Source organism: Lagopus muta, chromosome 2 (assembly GCF_023343835.1).
Source record: "Lagopus muta isolate bLagMut1 chromosome 2, bLagMut1 primary, whole genome shotgun sequence".
NCBI classification, from domain to species: Eukaryota; Metazoa; Chordata; class Aves; order Galliformes; family Phasianidae; genus Lagopus; species Lagopus muta.
The window spans coordinates 27,493,915-27,509,804 of record NC_064434.1 but is presented as its reverse complement, the minus strand read 5'-3'; the positions used below and the strand labels follow the sequence as shown (position 1 = coordinate 27,509,804).

At 33.2% G+C, this 15,890-nt stretch overlaps 1 protein-coding gene across 9 annotated transcripts in view; it reads right to left on the bottom strand.

Moving 5' to 3' along the window:
* ADGRB3 (adhesion G protein-coupled receptor B3) overlaps positions 1 to 15,890 on the bottom strand; it is a 459,396-nt gene that overhangs the window by 186,995 nt on the left and 256,511 nt on the right. For all 9 annotated transcript variants that reach the window (XM_048936529.1, XM_048936524.1, XM_048936532.1 and 6 more), the window contains 3 exons: positions 12,768 to 12,914; positions 11,991 to 12,066; positions 4,669 to 4,771 (listed from right to left, as the gene is read on the bottom strand). In XM_048936529.1, coding sequence (XP_048792486.1) covers positions 4,669 to 4,771; positions 11,991 to 12,066; positions 12,768 to 12,914 — 326 coding nt within the window. The remainder of the gene's footprint in view (positions 1 to 4,668; positions 4,772 to 11,990; positions 12,067 to 12,767; positions 12,915 to 15,890) is intronic.

The following is a 15,890-nucleotide window of genomic DNA, read 5'->3' as shown; positions in this document are numbered from 1 at the left end:
ATATTCAAAGAAATTGATCATGCTTGACGTAAACATTTATTTGGATCTCTTTCTGTAAGATTGCCTTTATGTTCTGATGACTTGATGCCATTGAAATTGCAAAAGGTTATTTCTTTTCGAATATTTAAAACACTTTTAAACCTCTGAGTGTCATTGTATTCTCTCTTAGGTAAGGCAAGCCTAAATTTGTCCATTTTGTAAGCATCAGTACAATTGAAATATGAGATAATTAATCTGTTGAAAGACAACTTGAATGAACATTTCTGGGTGTGTTTAGAAGCAGAGCTACAGATTGCAACTATAGGGTACATGGATGCTAAACCAGTAATAACTTCAAAAACACTAAGTAAATATTGAGCAATATTTCAGATGACCCCTTTATACTTTTGTCACTTGAGTATTAGCAGAGATTTTTGCTCAAAATCTTTTTTTTCTTCTTCAACTTCACAATCCCAGTTCCTATCTCTTTGAAGTCAATAGCAGATTTGAGTTGATTGGGAATTTAGGATCATTACACATCATTACATTCTGGGTAATGTTTTAATATTTTAGGTAATTGAATTATCTTTATTATTACTCATGGAGAGTTGGGACAAAATTAAAATTCACACTTCATCCCTAATCTTGAAAAAACTTCCTTTATCAAATCTTGACAAATGATCATGCATAACTATTATTTTATTTTTTTACCAATTATATTAATTTGTATCCTAAGTCTGGGTGAAGAAATTCTATTTACAAACATACTCATAACTAAATTGCAATATGACATTGCACATCTGAGACCCAAAAGCAGGTATCGTACAGTTTATGATAGCTGGTCCCATAGTGTGGGTAGAAATAATACAAAAAATAATAATTAAAAAAAAAATCCAAAAACAAACAAACAAAAAACCCTGAAAAAAGAGACAGGACAAAAATACAGGACAAAAAAGAGAAGTACATTATTAAAAAACCTCAAAAGCACATGGAAATAGAAGTCATTGCAGAAAGCTGAAATAAACTCAGCTGATATCAGACCACATTTCGCTCTGTTTAAAATCCATTCAAATTTAAAAAAAAAAAAAAAAAAAAAGAAAAGATTATGTTAGGCCATTGCAGTTATTAAACAGAATCATGAAAACAGGATAAGTATTACTTCTGTCCTTTAATAAGGTTATGTATGAGGATTTGTTCTGCCACACATGGAAAATTAATTTCTTTTCATACCCTGTTCAGCTATCCTTCAAGCTCTGCAAGGACCATTCTAGGCTTTCTTCCTATTTTCTTCTTTATCCTGAACCTGCTATTTCCTTTCATACACTCCTTTTGGGTCTGGCCTCCCAGCAAAGCCTTCTTGCACTGCTGTCATTGAGCTACCTTTAACAGCCATACATTTCTGCTAGGGCAGCAAACATTCATCAGAGCTCTTGCCAGTTAATTACTTAGCTGAAGCAAAGGAAGCAGCTCCTGTGTCCATTAAGGATTATGACTGCTGCAGTATTGATTTAAACACTTCGGTACAGGACTTGGAAATGTCAAAAATAGACATATGTATGTGAGTGTGCATACATATATAACTCTGCCTGGCGTGTAAAACTGAACCTTTGAGACGTGATTGGCAACTTTGACAGCTGTGCAGTACAATGCCAACTGTGTTTTGTAGCCAGAGTTTTCAGTCTCATTGAAAATTTCATGTCCTACACTACTGCTGGCTTGTTACTTCAGAGTCCTTGGAGAAAAATTCAGTGCTAGAAGAAGGTGAGAGTTCTTATCATCTCTGCAGCAAACAAGGCTTTTGTCTGAGTTGTGCGATTTTTAAAAAGATGACTTTAGAGTCTCATTACTCAAAGTAGTGGAGAAATATTATCAAATGCATATTTAGATAACATGACTCTTCTGTAAATAACACATTGAAACTCATACTTTCACTATCCTCAAATATTATATTTTAGTTTATGAGTTATATTCTAAATAGCACGTGAATCTCCGATTTACATTTCTTCCATTTCCTCTCATTCTATTATTCAACTGGCTACTTCTGTTATAAAACAAAGCAACAGTAACAAATTTTGGAAACATGAATATTTTAATGCTATTTTGAAGTAAAGACAGTAACTCTTATTAACTGACTGCATTTACCCATCTTTTTTTCATATCTTGTCCACTTAATGCAATCTTGAATGGGGAGGTAAATCAACAAATATGGGTATATTATATATATTGATAGGCAACTTCAGAGGATGCTTAAAAATTAGTCATTAAATCCATTTTAAAATGAACTACTCTGTATAATGAATAAAATTTCAAGAACAAAGGCCCGAAAAGAAAAAAAAAAAAGAGCCATTCAAAAAACAAACATAAATACAAGTGCAAAAAAACCAACCAACCAAACAAACAAAAAAAAAAAACAGATGAAAGAAAATGTCTGTATTTTATTTTCTATTAAATAATTAGCCAATTTAATTGACATTGTGATTAATCATTGAGACATTATTATATAATGTTCGAATTCTAAGGATACAGAAATAATAGTTTTATTTTAATTTCTGTATCTGAAATACAATGTTTGCTCCATTGTGATGTATCACAACTAGGTAAACTCTAATTTTAATATAAGGAAAGGTAATAAACACCTGAACAATATTTCTGTGTAGACACAGTCTTATTTTTTAAATGAAGTCACACAATGGAGGCTATGCCTTGAAAAGAATCTACAAATATTTAAAGACATTAAAATTGTATTATTGGTTTCCATGCTTAGAATGTGTAGATCAAGATTTTGTCACTGCATCTGCCCATTCAGCTACTACATCCAGATGGATTGATACTTTACATAAATATACTATGTACACTTAAGGACTGGGAGTTTGTTGCAAATATCTGATGTTTCTCTGGATCAAATTATAGGGAAATAAAGGAGCCTAAGTTCAAAAGAACTGGCTCTGATAGCTGTTGGCAATGTTATTGACTTTTTGTCTTGTCAAGACGCATGCAATACTCATTAATTTCTCTTACCAAAATGTTTACAAATCAAGGTGACAATCAGAGTCTCTAAAATGACCTTTTGTAATAATGGAGTTTCATCTCATTTCCATGCTTTTAGAACTTGGAAAATATTGCTCTATAACTTACTCAAAGTGATTCAGAACAAAACAAAACTAACACCAACTTATCTCCCTAAAGTATCTTAAAATTGAACAACAGCAGAGAACCCTGAAAACAAAATTGCCACAATTTCTCATCAGCAAACTTGTAATCTTACAGAGAGGTACTTTAAGTAGGTGCCAGTTCAGCTTATGTTCCTTTTTTTAATTTGCTGCTTGATGTTGCATAAAGTTTGCAATAAATTTCTCTGAGATGTTCTTGAATGTATAAACCTGAAATAAGTTAATTTTGTCAGAAAACCTAGATTTTTTATTTTATTTTTAATATATTTTTGTAGTTCCTACCATAACACATACACAGTTTGGCTTATTTAGAATTGAATATACTCTTGTAGTCATTATTAACTATTCCTGAAGAAAATCTTATGTCCCCTGCATTAGAGTTTTTCTGGTGAGTCATAATTACCACTGATGCCAAAACAATCAGTTTTTTCTAACCTGGAATAAAATGTAAACTGAAGATCTTGGGGTCAAAGAGCATTCATCATACCTTTGCCCAGAGACATTAGTCCAAAATTGCTACTGAATGAACATTGGAAACTCCTGCAACTGATTTGTAACTGTGTGATCCCTAGGGAAATTGTTTATAATGAAAAAAATTGTCATAGCTTTACAGTCCTTTGCATAACAGTACTATTTACTAAAGCTCTAGTAACAATTTGTCTTACTATTAATTACATTAATAATTAATAAGATATTAATAATTATATTAGTTATATTAATTATATTAATAATTCATTATATATTAACATGTCTCATTATTATCTCTTTATGATTTTATTTAAAGTAAATTCTAATACATTCTCAGTGATATAAATAGAGTTTATTTGCTACGCCTTCTCATAAACCACCACCAACTTTGTTACAAAACGTTCTTTCCTTGATACTATAGGTGACAAAAATTTCCAGCAAAATACATATTTTATTTTCCCTCTGGCTGAGAACTGTCAAAAGCAGAAAGAGTAACTATTACTATTTTTTTCTAGAGTTAGACTTTTTCATATTCAAAGCATTTTTAACACTAAACTAGATGGAAATATTACAGAATTAAAAGTAATTGCACAAAAATCACAAGCATTTGTAAGAGAAGCAAGGTAGATTGGAATGGGAACATTTTTTTCAGTCTGCTACAACAGGTTAGCTACTAACTGGCATTTCAGCATAAAATAATGAAAGCAAAGCAGTAAAGCACTATGTAGCTCTATGGCATTTGTTGGGAACAAAAAACTAAGTATGTAGAGCAATACTAATTTTTCAGTTTTTTATCCATCAAACCAGTTAATGGAGTGTTTTCCATAGAAAATGCTGTTTAGGAGAAAACCTACAAAACCACAAAGAACAAGGATTAATTTTCCTTTGCATACACATCTGCACGAAATGCATATACTCCCTTTTCAAAGTAAGTTTGAATTTTAGCAATTATACTGGTTTTAATTTTTGATATTTAAACCTATCCCACTCCTTTCTTTCATATGACCTGATAACACTCATAGAAGATTATATCAACTATCTTTGTACTTACATTAGACAGATGTGCCAGTTCTATCTCTAGGAATGAATCTGTAGTTTTAGGCTCAGGTCGTATAGTAACAACAATAATTTTTGAATTAACAACTGTAAAATTCCTGGGGGAAAAAAAACAAACAAAACAAGCATGTAAAAATTGAAGATTTAACTTTATAATGCTAAATGAAGTAGATGGTATTACATTCAAAGAAGTGTCTCATGGATATTTTACATGACTTCAGTTGTCAAATATTCATGGAGAAAATGTATATTTTCAGAAATAGTAAAATCTGTCACTCATTACCTGTACCTGACACAGTAAAGGTTGAAAAACAACAATGATGGCAGAAATGGCAGACATTAAAGTATGATTTACTAATTAGAAGTATGCATCAATAACACAGACCTTCTGTCAACTTGTGAGTGCATATCATTCACTTAACTCAAAGTAGACCAACTAGTTCGGTCTTACAAGAGACAGCCATTTTTCTTTCTAAGATCTGTGTTGGACTTCTTTTCCACCTATTAACTGTAAAATTTTGAAGATGGATGACTGCAGTGGCAGAGCCTACAGCAGTGCTGATTCTGCACTCATGAGAAAAACTATTTGTTTCCAACTGTGAAAAATCATTCATTTGGTATATGAGTGGGCAACTTCATCATCTAAATATATTTAAATAATAAACTTCAGTTTTCTTCTGACTGAAATCCCACAAAAATAAAATAAAATAAAATAAAATAAAATAAAATAAAATAAAATAAAATAAAATAAAATAAAATAAAATAAAACCAGTCTTTCCTGGATAAGTCAGATTAGAACTGGTTTCATGTTACCGTATAGTTTATTCAAAATAATATTTTTATGTTAATTTCCCTAATTCATAATGTATCTCACTTTTTACTTAAAACATGGATGAGAATGGCTTCTAGCTACCTATCTAGGAAAAGTCTGGGAATTGTTAAGGTTATGTTAATACAGGTATAAAGATATGGTGATATAATGTTCATGTTCCTTATAAAACTCTCAAGGCTTAAAACAACTCCCATTGTGTTTTCCCTTTGAATATGGTGTTCCCTTTGAATATAATGGGGTGCATTAAAAAGAGCGTGGCCAGCAGGTCAAGGGAGGTGATCCTCCCCCTCTACTCTGCCCTGGTAAGGCCTCATCTGGAGTTCTGCATCCAGTTCTGGGCTCCCCAGTACAAAAAAGACAGGGATCTCTTGGAAAGAGTCCAGCGGAGGGTCACAAAGATGGTGAAGGGCCTGGAGCATCTCCCCTGTGAAGAAAGGTTGAGTGAACTGGGTCTGTTCAGCCTTGAGAGAAGAAGACTGAGAGGAGACCTGATCCAGGTCTATAAATATCTAAGGTGTGGGGGGCAGAATGGTGAGGACGAACTCTTTTCAGAGGTGAGTAGAGACAGGACAAGGGGAAACGGCTGGAAACTGCAGCATAGGAAGTTCTGCACGAATGTGCGCAAGCACTTTTTTACAGTGAGGTGACGGAGCACTGGAACAGGCTGCCCAGGGAGGTGGTGGAGTCTCCTTCTCTGGAGATGTTCAAGACCTGCCTGGATGCCGACCTGTGCGACCTGCTGCAGGGAACCTGCTTTGGCAGGGGGGTTGGACTCGATGATCTCTGGAGGTCCCTTCCAACCCCTACAATTCTGTGATTCTGTGATAATGCTGCATTCAATAGAGAGGCACAGAAAGAATAAAATCCTACAGAAAGGCATATTCACAGGCAGATGTTATCAAGGAACAAACTAGATATTTTAGATGTAACTATAAGTCACTTTCAATATTCTTATACTCCTTCTTTCTTTCTTTCTTTCTTTCTTTCTTTCTTTCTTTCTTTCTTTCTTTCTTTCTTTCTTTCTTTCTTTCTTTCTTTCTTTCTTTCTTTCTTTCTTTCTTTCTTTCTTTCTTTCTTTCTTTTTAATTACTTATTTTCCCTAGAGAAAAGGTATTTTAGAGAGGATTCCATACTGCTGGATTGAAACAGGAATTGTCATGTCTACAGTAATAGAAATTTAACTCAGCAGACAGTTAGCACAAGGAGTGAAATGATTCTTCTGGGAAAAGGTATGATTCTAGTTAAATTTTACTCAGCTAAATCAAATAATGGAAATATAATGGATGTCATTTTCTACTTTCTTTAATTCCATTGGTTGCACTGTAAGAACTCACTTAGTATTGACAAAAAAATGTATCTCTCTAGCAGACTAACATTTAATGTTTAGCAAACTCTCATTCTGAACAGCTGCAGTAATGGCTGTGCCTTAACATACATACAGTAGCTGCATACCTATAAAAATTCCCAAGAAAAGAATAATTAAAAACAAAACTCCACATAAATACAGAATTGATTTTCTTTTACAGACCATGACAGGTGGCAGTAAAGTTTACTAGACATTAAAAGATTGTGTCCATTTTGGAAATTCACATACGCTAGAGTAAATACTAATAGTATATTGGTTCATAATCAAACTTTGTTATTGATAAATGTTTCCTTGCTGTATCTAGTTTTGTTATGGTTCTGATGGGTGAGATCCAAAAGAGTACTTCAGATGCAAAGTGTAGTTTAGGAATGTTAAATTTGCCTTGATCTCATTAAAAACCCTACCTAACCATTTAGGTTCTCAAAAATCCCTGTAAGTTTGTTTCATCAGAAAATACATATAACTAGATACATTGCTATGAAGTCTGCTTTACTCACTGCTATTCTGCCTTGGCTGAAAGCCTCATTTTATATTTTATATTATCTGTTTAGTTTGTCCCTGGAAGGATGTGATCTGGCAAGTATATGCTAAACCCACATAACACATGAGATGATACTGAATTTGGCTCAAAGCGCTTCAGTCACAACAATTTATCTCAAAACCACTAGTGCGCTCCCAGTGGTATTTTTGCTGAAGACCATTTTTTACAAACTGCTTAGTGCTGAGAAAAATTACTCTGAAATTTAAATAATCAGATTGTAGAAAACTTCCTGAGAGGTGCAATATGTGGGTCTCAATCCCTCTTTTGTTGCGAATGGCATAAAATCTATTTCACACTTCCTGAGCAAGCACAATATGGAGACCGACCTCACCACTGTCTTTTTGTCCTACATCAAAAAAATCTATCTGTAATGAGAAATGAACTTGAACAGGATGGTGACCTGTTGGCTCTCCAGCAAGGCACAAATCAGGGTGAAGTTTTGAAATTTATTGCTCAGAAAATATATTAAATTTGACAGGAACTGTAGTTGAGTAAATCCTTGAAGTTTCAAGATAACAAAGATTATCTTGAGCAAAGTCTTAGGAAGAACTTCCAAAGCAGCCTCCCTTGTGTTTTCCATATCTGAATTAATAACAACATTAATAAAATTTTATTACTTAGCTATTTTTCTGTCAGGGTATATATCCTGAGGGTATTTTTTATATCGGGGTACACATATTTGTTCTATGTGACAGTGATATGAAATTTAAATTTTCTTTTCTTTTAGGAATGACTCTGTGCTGCCCAATTAAAAATGAACTTATGATTAAGGTATGTTGCTTTCTCAACACAATATGAAGGAAATTATAGTTCATTGTGTGAATATTATATTTATTACAGAAATAATACAGATTCCATAGCAGTAATGCCACACAGTAAATTCTTTTTGAGGTACTCCTTAGGTCCAGTACAATGGCTGACATAAGAAAGTGTACAGGTTTTTTAAATGTACAGCATCAAAAGGAGGATGTTAGGAATGATGGTTCATGTGGGGAAATGGAACGTATCAGTGAATTTTATAGCAGGAAAAGTAAGGTGGTTGTATAAGTGTCAGGAAAAATTTTACTACAGTAGATTCATTTCTAGGAAGAAAAGTTAAAAGCTATCTTACTGTATAGCAACCTCCGGTATATTCCTTCAGAATGCTCAAGAAAAGAATTATAACTACAGTCATTATATTTTTGCATATTTTACTGGGAATCATTTTCTTTTTTTAATCTAACAATGTTATTTACATGTTTGGGGATGCAAATATACGAAAATAACAGGTAGCTTGTTATACTCAAAATATTCAATATTTCAATATCAAGAAAATATCTGTATTACATTACAATAAGAGAGCAACACAGCAAAGTATACTAGGAAGTAGAAAATGATGTAGTTTGTTATTTGTGTGTGGAAAGAAAATAATTATATTTTTGTTAGGAAGAACAAAGTATTTTTCTTTCTCTTTCCTAGCCTTCTGTGTTAAATAGTACTAGCAAAATTCTTTTAATAATCAACATATACCACTTGAATTAATGACTTTTCCCAATAAGTTTTAAATTAATATAATTGTCAAGTTCTCATCACATACTGTGTATACAAGGCTTATTGTTAAGAGATTCTATGCCAGTCAAAACAAGAAAAATCAAGTCCATATGCTAAAACAGTTGATTTTGGAGCTTGTGAAATATATTGTATAGCACATCTCAGATAAATATAATCTTCATTTTATTCACAGAACACCCCTTATGTATTAGACAGGAACTCTGTGGTTAGGTGCTTCAAAAGATTTCTTCTAAAGATATATAGTGATATTCCAATATTCTTATTTTATTTTATTTACTTATTAAGTAGACAAATTCATTCAAAAAATGCATTCATTTTCACTCTTCAAAGTCCTGGTATTAATCAATACATGGGAATGGGCCACCTCTAATATTTTGAAAACTATGGAAAGTAAATTTAATTCCATCAAACATTTACTTTATTCCCAGCCTAACTCCTCTTAAAAGAGACTGAAATACCTCTGAACCACTATTGCTTTCTGGATGTTTTACTGCCAGTAGAAGTCACCTTTTTTATCATGTTCCTACAGTATAAGGTGTAAGACTGTATTAAGGCCCTTGAACTCAAACACAAGCCCATCTTACTTAATTTATCTTGGTTCATTTTTTGTCTATCTTCATTTCCAGCATTAGCAAATTAATTGTCATTTTACTTAGAGCAGTATCTCATGTTCAAAATGGCTTTTTGTTGTTGTTGTTGTTTTAATTTACACATTGTGCACAGCTATCATATTTCTGGGCATCATACAAAAAAATAACAACATCAAACAAACAGATGATGTTAATTCCCTTCAAATTTGTTTGCTCTATGCATAGTGCTACTGAAGTATTTCACTATATTCAGCATTAATATAGTTACAATATTACATTTATTGACATTAAATAATAGTATAAGTAATAATAAATGTTGGGTAATATCTTTCATTTCAAAACATAAGCAAAAAGTAATAATACTTTTCCAAACGCAGATGTTTGGATGCGGATTGTATGGCAGCCTCCATTTCATACATGTTCTTGAATAAGTGTAAAATGATAAAGCACCCTCTCATAAAGATTCCTAAAAAAACCTGGATTTTAATTCTTTTTTTTCTGAAAAGTTTAACAGTGCAAATTCAGCACTAAAAATGGTTGCCATTTTTTTTCCAATTCAGAGTTATGTTTGAATGAATACTAAAATGGTTTGAATGAATACTAAAATGGTTTGAATGCATCAAAGTGGATCAAAATTGTGCAGTCCATGAGGACACTGTGCACTATTTTAAGGTCATAAGATCAAATTTTGAATATGGACTGTGAATATGAATATATGTCATATGAATATGAATATGGACTATGAATATGATCACTGTGGGCAAAGTAATCCACTACGATTCTCTTCCTGATAGGTAAGAGATGTAAACTGCAAAAGTTTACTGTAATTTCATTATTAATATTAAAGAAGTAGAGGGAAGTACTGAGGTGCTATACTCCTAAAAAAGATGATATTTCGGGTACCCAGGGTGTTGATTTTTTTTTTAATTTTTTTTTTACATTATAGATTAATCATGACTTTTATTTCTTATTCATGCATATAAGAGAAAGTAATAGCGCTCATTTCCTTTTCTTGGGCAACTGAGAATTGGATTCAAATAATACTGAACATATTCAGAGGCAAAGTGGGATATCTTCATATTTGAATTTCTAAAGACTTCATTTATGAATATATACACTTAGATTATTAGATCATTTTGCTTTAGAAGCTCACAAAACCTCTCTATGAACTGAATTGTACAGGGAAACAGTCAATTTTGCTGTAGAAATCAGCAACCAGATGAAAGTAGAACAGATAAAAGCAAATTGGGAGCCACAGTGAACTTTTACATGGCCCGGAGTACTTAAGTTGCTGTAATTTGTAATGTCCCTGTTTCTTCTACTTGGGGTGCTTCTGATTCTAATGAAAACACAGTAAGGCTCAAAATCTCAGTTTTCTTATGGATGAAATAAATGCAAGGAATGGCTCTTCATATAAGCAAATATATAGTATCTGAAAGTTCACACTCATTTTCTTTAAATCAAAATAATTGGCCTTTGTATTCTGAAAAAGCATGATTGTGGTTTGGAGTTTAAACTGCAAAGGTTTGAAAGGTACTTGGGTACATGGCCATCTCATTGCTTTTTTAGGACTGGCAGAATTTCTCCAAATTCTGCCAAAAAGGGCTAAGTGTGATAGCCATTTGGTTTTGTTTTTCTAATATGGGGCTAATTTCAGGGACTGGTACAGCAAATGCAAAGTGCTTACTGATATTTCGGAAATGGATGAGCTGTCACTGTGCCCTAGGCATAAATAGCTCTTGCCAGCTCTCCCAGTCTGCCAGGTATCCTGCCAGGACACCACTCTTCACACTGTACTCTGCTGCAGGGAGATTTCTATCCCTAACATTCAGTGTACAGCACCTTACTGGGAAGTTGTGTTTGTTTGTTTATTTTATCTCAGTACTTTTTTTTGTCAAATTACATTCGAAGACAACACTTTTGGTTTTCCAGCCTTTGTTTCGACTCCTGAAGTTTTGGTGAAATAGAATAGGAAAAGGTGACTCAATTATTTTCTAATTTTTTTTCTAATTATTATCCTTTCTATTGTGACTTCATTAACACTTGCTGTAGTGTGGCAAAATAAAAATTTTACTGTTAAAAAGACGTTAGTAGACCAATGAAACACACAAGTAGTGACCAGATTAACAGTAGTGTGAAGTACAAGTACATGTGGCCTGAGCCACATATTGAAGGGAATGTTTTCTTTTTAAGCTTAGTGTAGATTAAATAAAACAGAAATGAATACACTTTGTTAAAAAAGCTGTCTCTATAATACAAAAAAACAATACAAATAACCATGAAGGAAACATAATATTTACATATATATTTCAAATAATTATAGAAAAAAAAATCCCATAATACCTTTGCACAAATGGTCATGGCTGTTTGGGTTCATCCAGAAATGTAATATAGTTATGCTAATTAATATTGTATTTATGGTTACATAGTTGCTTACCTCAAAGTTGGCAGAATGAGTTCTAAATTTTTGTACAGCACTGCTCCAAGTACAAATACTGTTGATTCATCTAGTTCTAAAAAGGGTAAGGAAAAAAGATTTTAAAATACTCTTTCCCAAGCCTTGATGAGCATAAAAAAACTCCTGAATATAATTTATCTTTCCAGTAAAAATTGTATTTTAAATAAACTACCATAAATTTGAATTATATCCTAGAATCCTTTCATAAAGATGTTACACTGTCAGAAATATTTCAAAAGATTTAAGCACTGAAAATCATGTTTTCAAAAATCTATCACTGTGTACTGACATCCATGCTAGTTCATCTACTTTTATAATAAAGTGTCCTCAAAAGTTGTCTTTAACATTTAATATGTAGCAAGTAAATTTTCTAAAGTCAAAGGTATGCACTGCAATGGCTTTTGTAAATTGCATTAGAAGCTGGGGTAATTTGTCTGCTAACCATTATTTGGTAAAAGTTATGTCATTTGTTGGGATGGTCCAGACTGCTGGGATGGAACAAAATCAGAAGGCTCAGAAGTGCTGTGCTTCAGGCCTCTTTGAACTACCAAAAGTACGATCCAATCTCTTGGATTTCTTCAGCACTTTCTGTTCGAATTAAGAAATTGAATTCCATCCTTTCCCTCTGGAATAAGATGTTTCTCTTCCATAATATACAGGACAACTTCCATATTATACAGGAGTCCTGTGAGACAAAGACCCTGAGTTCCCTTGTTGAAGTCAACACAAAATTAACATGCTGATATGCTTCTTTACCTGTTGACATAGGGGTGAATATATTTTTTGGAATGACAACCCTATCTTCTGAGTTTCGTGCCCAATCAACCATTCCTTTTCTTCCTTTCATGGGGAAATTGATGTCAGTTAGAACAGATGCAGCGGGAAGCTTCTGAATGCTAGCCACTAGAAGGAGAAATCAAAAAATCAAATAAAATTTTTTCATACTTTAAAGCATCAAATAGGGATAAAAGTAAAGCAATAAAAAATATTCAATAATAAATTTCAAGTAAAGTAGGAATTTGTAGGACATTAACCATCATTGAAGGTGTCATTTTCTGAATATTATGCAGTTCTATTACAGATTAATTATCATAGACTCATAGAATCATGTGATTTGTATGGGACCCTTAAGTTATCTAGTGCAACTCCCCTGCAACAAACAGGGACACCTATAGCTAGATCAGGTTGCTTAGAGCCCTCTCCAGTCAGACCTTGAATGCCTCCAGGGATGGGGTATCTACCACCTCTCTGGGTAACGTGCCACTACCCTCACTGTAGAAAACATTTTCCTTATATGCAAACTCTTTTCTTTGAAACGATTTTCCCTTGCTCTGTCACAACAGACCCTGCTAGAGTCTATCCCCTTCTTTCTTCTCCCCCCTTTAGGTATTGAAAGGCTGCTCCCAGGTCTCTTTGACATAATTATGTTGCATTGATACTATTACTTGTCAGCTAGATTCTCCTCTTAACAGGGAGTATTAAATGAACTTGCTCCTACTCTGGAATTCATGTTAGGACACAGTTCTATCTGCAGAGTAAATTCTAAAATGATTAAATGTGACAGTAAAAGGCGGATGATGCTGCAAATTGCTTTGGGAAACAAATCTTCTAGATGCAGGATAATGAAGCAACAACAGAGCCTTTATTCCCTATACAGGCACAATTTCAAAACAGACCCATTAAGGAGAACCACATACTAAAAGACCTCATTGTTTCCACATAAATGAGAATATTGCAGTAAAGCACTTGAATTCTTTTTTTTAAAAGAACTACTCCCATTCTGAATTCTTAATTATATTTTTTTCATCAAAAAATCCAAACCTTACAAACAACAGTACTATCATATTTGTAACAGAGATAGAAAGACAGAAGAAAGGTATTAAATCATATAATGGGCAATTTGGAATTTTATTTACTCATTCTCATTTTCCTTGCTTTCTAATTCAACTATTATCTGGAAATCACTTTTAGCTTTGCTGTGAAATCTAAGTATAGATTCCATGGCAACACTGCCAGTGTCTAGCAAGACTCCAACTACTTTTAAGGAACTGACAGGGCTGAATGACTTTATGCACACTGAGAGATGACAAACAACACCTTTGTAGTCCTAGCCTTTTTCTTAATGTAAGCCATGTTGATAATAATTTCCTGTGCAATGCTCATCCTAATCAATTTATGATGAGGCTAATACAGTTGGAAGAGTTTGTACATTAGAACTGTACTTTGATCCGTGTAACGATTTTTCTCCCAGGACTACACAAGGGGATTAACTTTAAAGACAATAGGGACAACTGTAAAAGCAAGCAGAAGAGCAAAATTAAAGTAGAAAACCATTAGGTGTTTCATCAGTGGATTTTATTTGAACGGAAACTGTAATTCATATCCAAGAAAAGAGCAAAATTAAGATGTTAACAATATTAACTCTGCAAATGTATTTCTTGGTAACTGAATCTTAGTTTCAAATTAAACTGGTTATGCATTATAGAATACCATCAGTGAGGTGGTACTTAAAGTTATTTCAGGCTTTCCATTATAAAACTATCATCCGAGCTTTACAACACTAGGTACAATGCCTGCTGGGCTGAAATTGGCAAATACATTCCCTGCTCTCAAGGGATGCTTAGTCTTCTGAAATTTCAGGTGTTGTGTGAAGGGAGAAGAGATCAGGTGTTTCCAAATTACTGGGGCATAAAATGGATTGCATGTTTTCACACACAACCAATGGATATACAGAATATATTAACATTGTAAAAATGGATTTTTTCCATGGTTCCTAAAATATAATCAGACATTTATTTTATTTTCCACATAAATAAAATTAAACTCACAGTTTTTGAGTTTTCAAAATTAAATAAAGCCTGTATAGGACAGCATATGTATAATATTTGCACACTCTTTGTCTGTGTATTTACCTATCTGGCTATTTAATGAGCTAGTAAAGCCTCAATATTTCATCCACATTTCCGATGTCAGTTCTTTTTACTGAAATAGGAAATCAATGTTATTCAACAGAAAACTACTTCGGAGCTGGATAAATGGTAAGAGTTCAAGACAGTATCTCTCTGGACTCTGTCTACTTATTTTAAAGAGGCACATTCATTTTGTTGCCTAAGTAATCAGAACCAAATATTCAAAAATATTTGTTAATAATTAAGCAATACACACAACCTAAGCGTTTGACTTATGGCTCATATGACATAAATATGTATATATAAATCTTTTCATATTTCTGATGAGTTTTTCTTTTGCTCACAGTCAGAAACCAGCAAAATAAAAGTGTCTTTATTTTCACAGAGGATACCACCATAATATCTTGATTTTGCATTTTTTTTTTTGTATTTTGTTTTTTGTTTTTTTGGTATAGTTTTGACTGTATTTAGCACACAAAACAATAACCGAAAATGATTTACCAAAATGCTTGCTCTCCATCCTGCAAAGCCTTGAGAGATCCACATAAGATTATCAGGTCATTCTTTAGCCACTTTGCTGAATGATTCTAAGAGTATGTGCCTAATAATTTTAAATATGACACTAAACTTCAAAAGATAATTGAGTGGACTCTTAAGCAGAGGCAACTAATTCAGCCCATGTTAACATGCCCAGGAGAATACATGAAAAAATCTAAATTTCATCTGAAAGAGGTCTTGAAGCATGACCTATGAATCTGTATTTACATTGTGTAAAGTGACTTTGCTGTTCTCAAACTCAGTATAAACAGCATGAAGGACTTCTTTACAATGTGGCTGACAGAAGACTGGCACAGGTTGCACAGAGAGGCTGTGAAGTTTCTTTCTTGGAGATCTTCAAAAGTTGCCTGGCCACAGTCCTGCTCCCCAAGTTCTGGGTGTTCCTGCTTGAGAAGGCATTGGGCCAGATGGA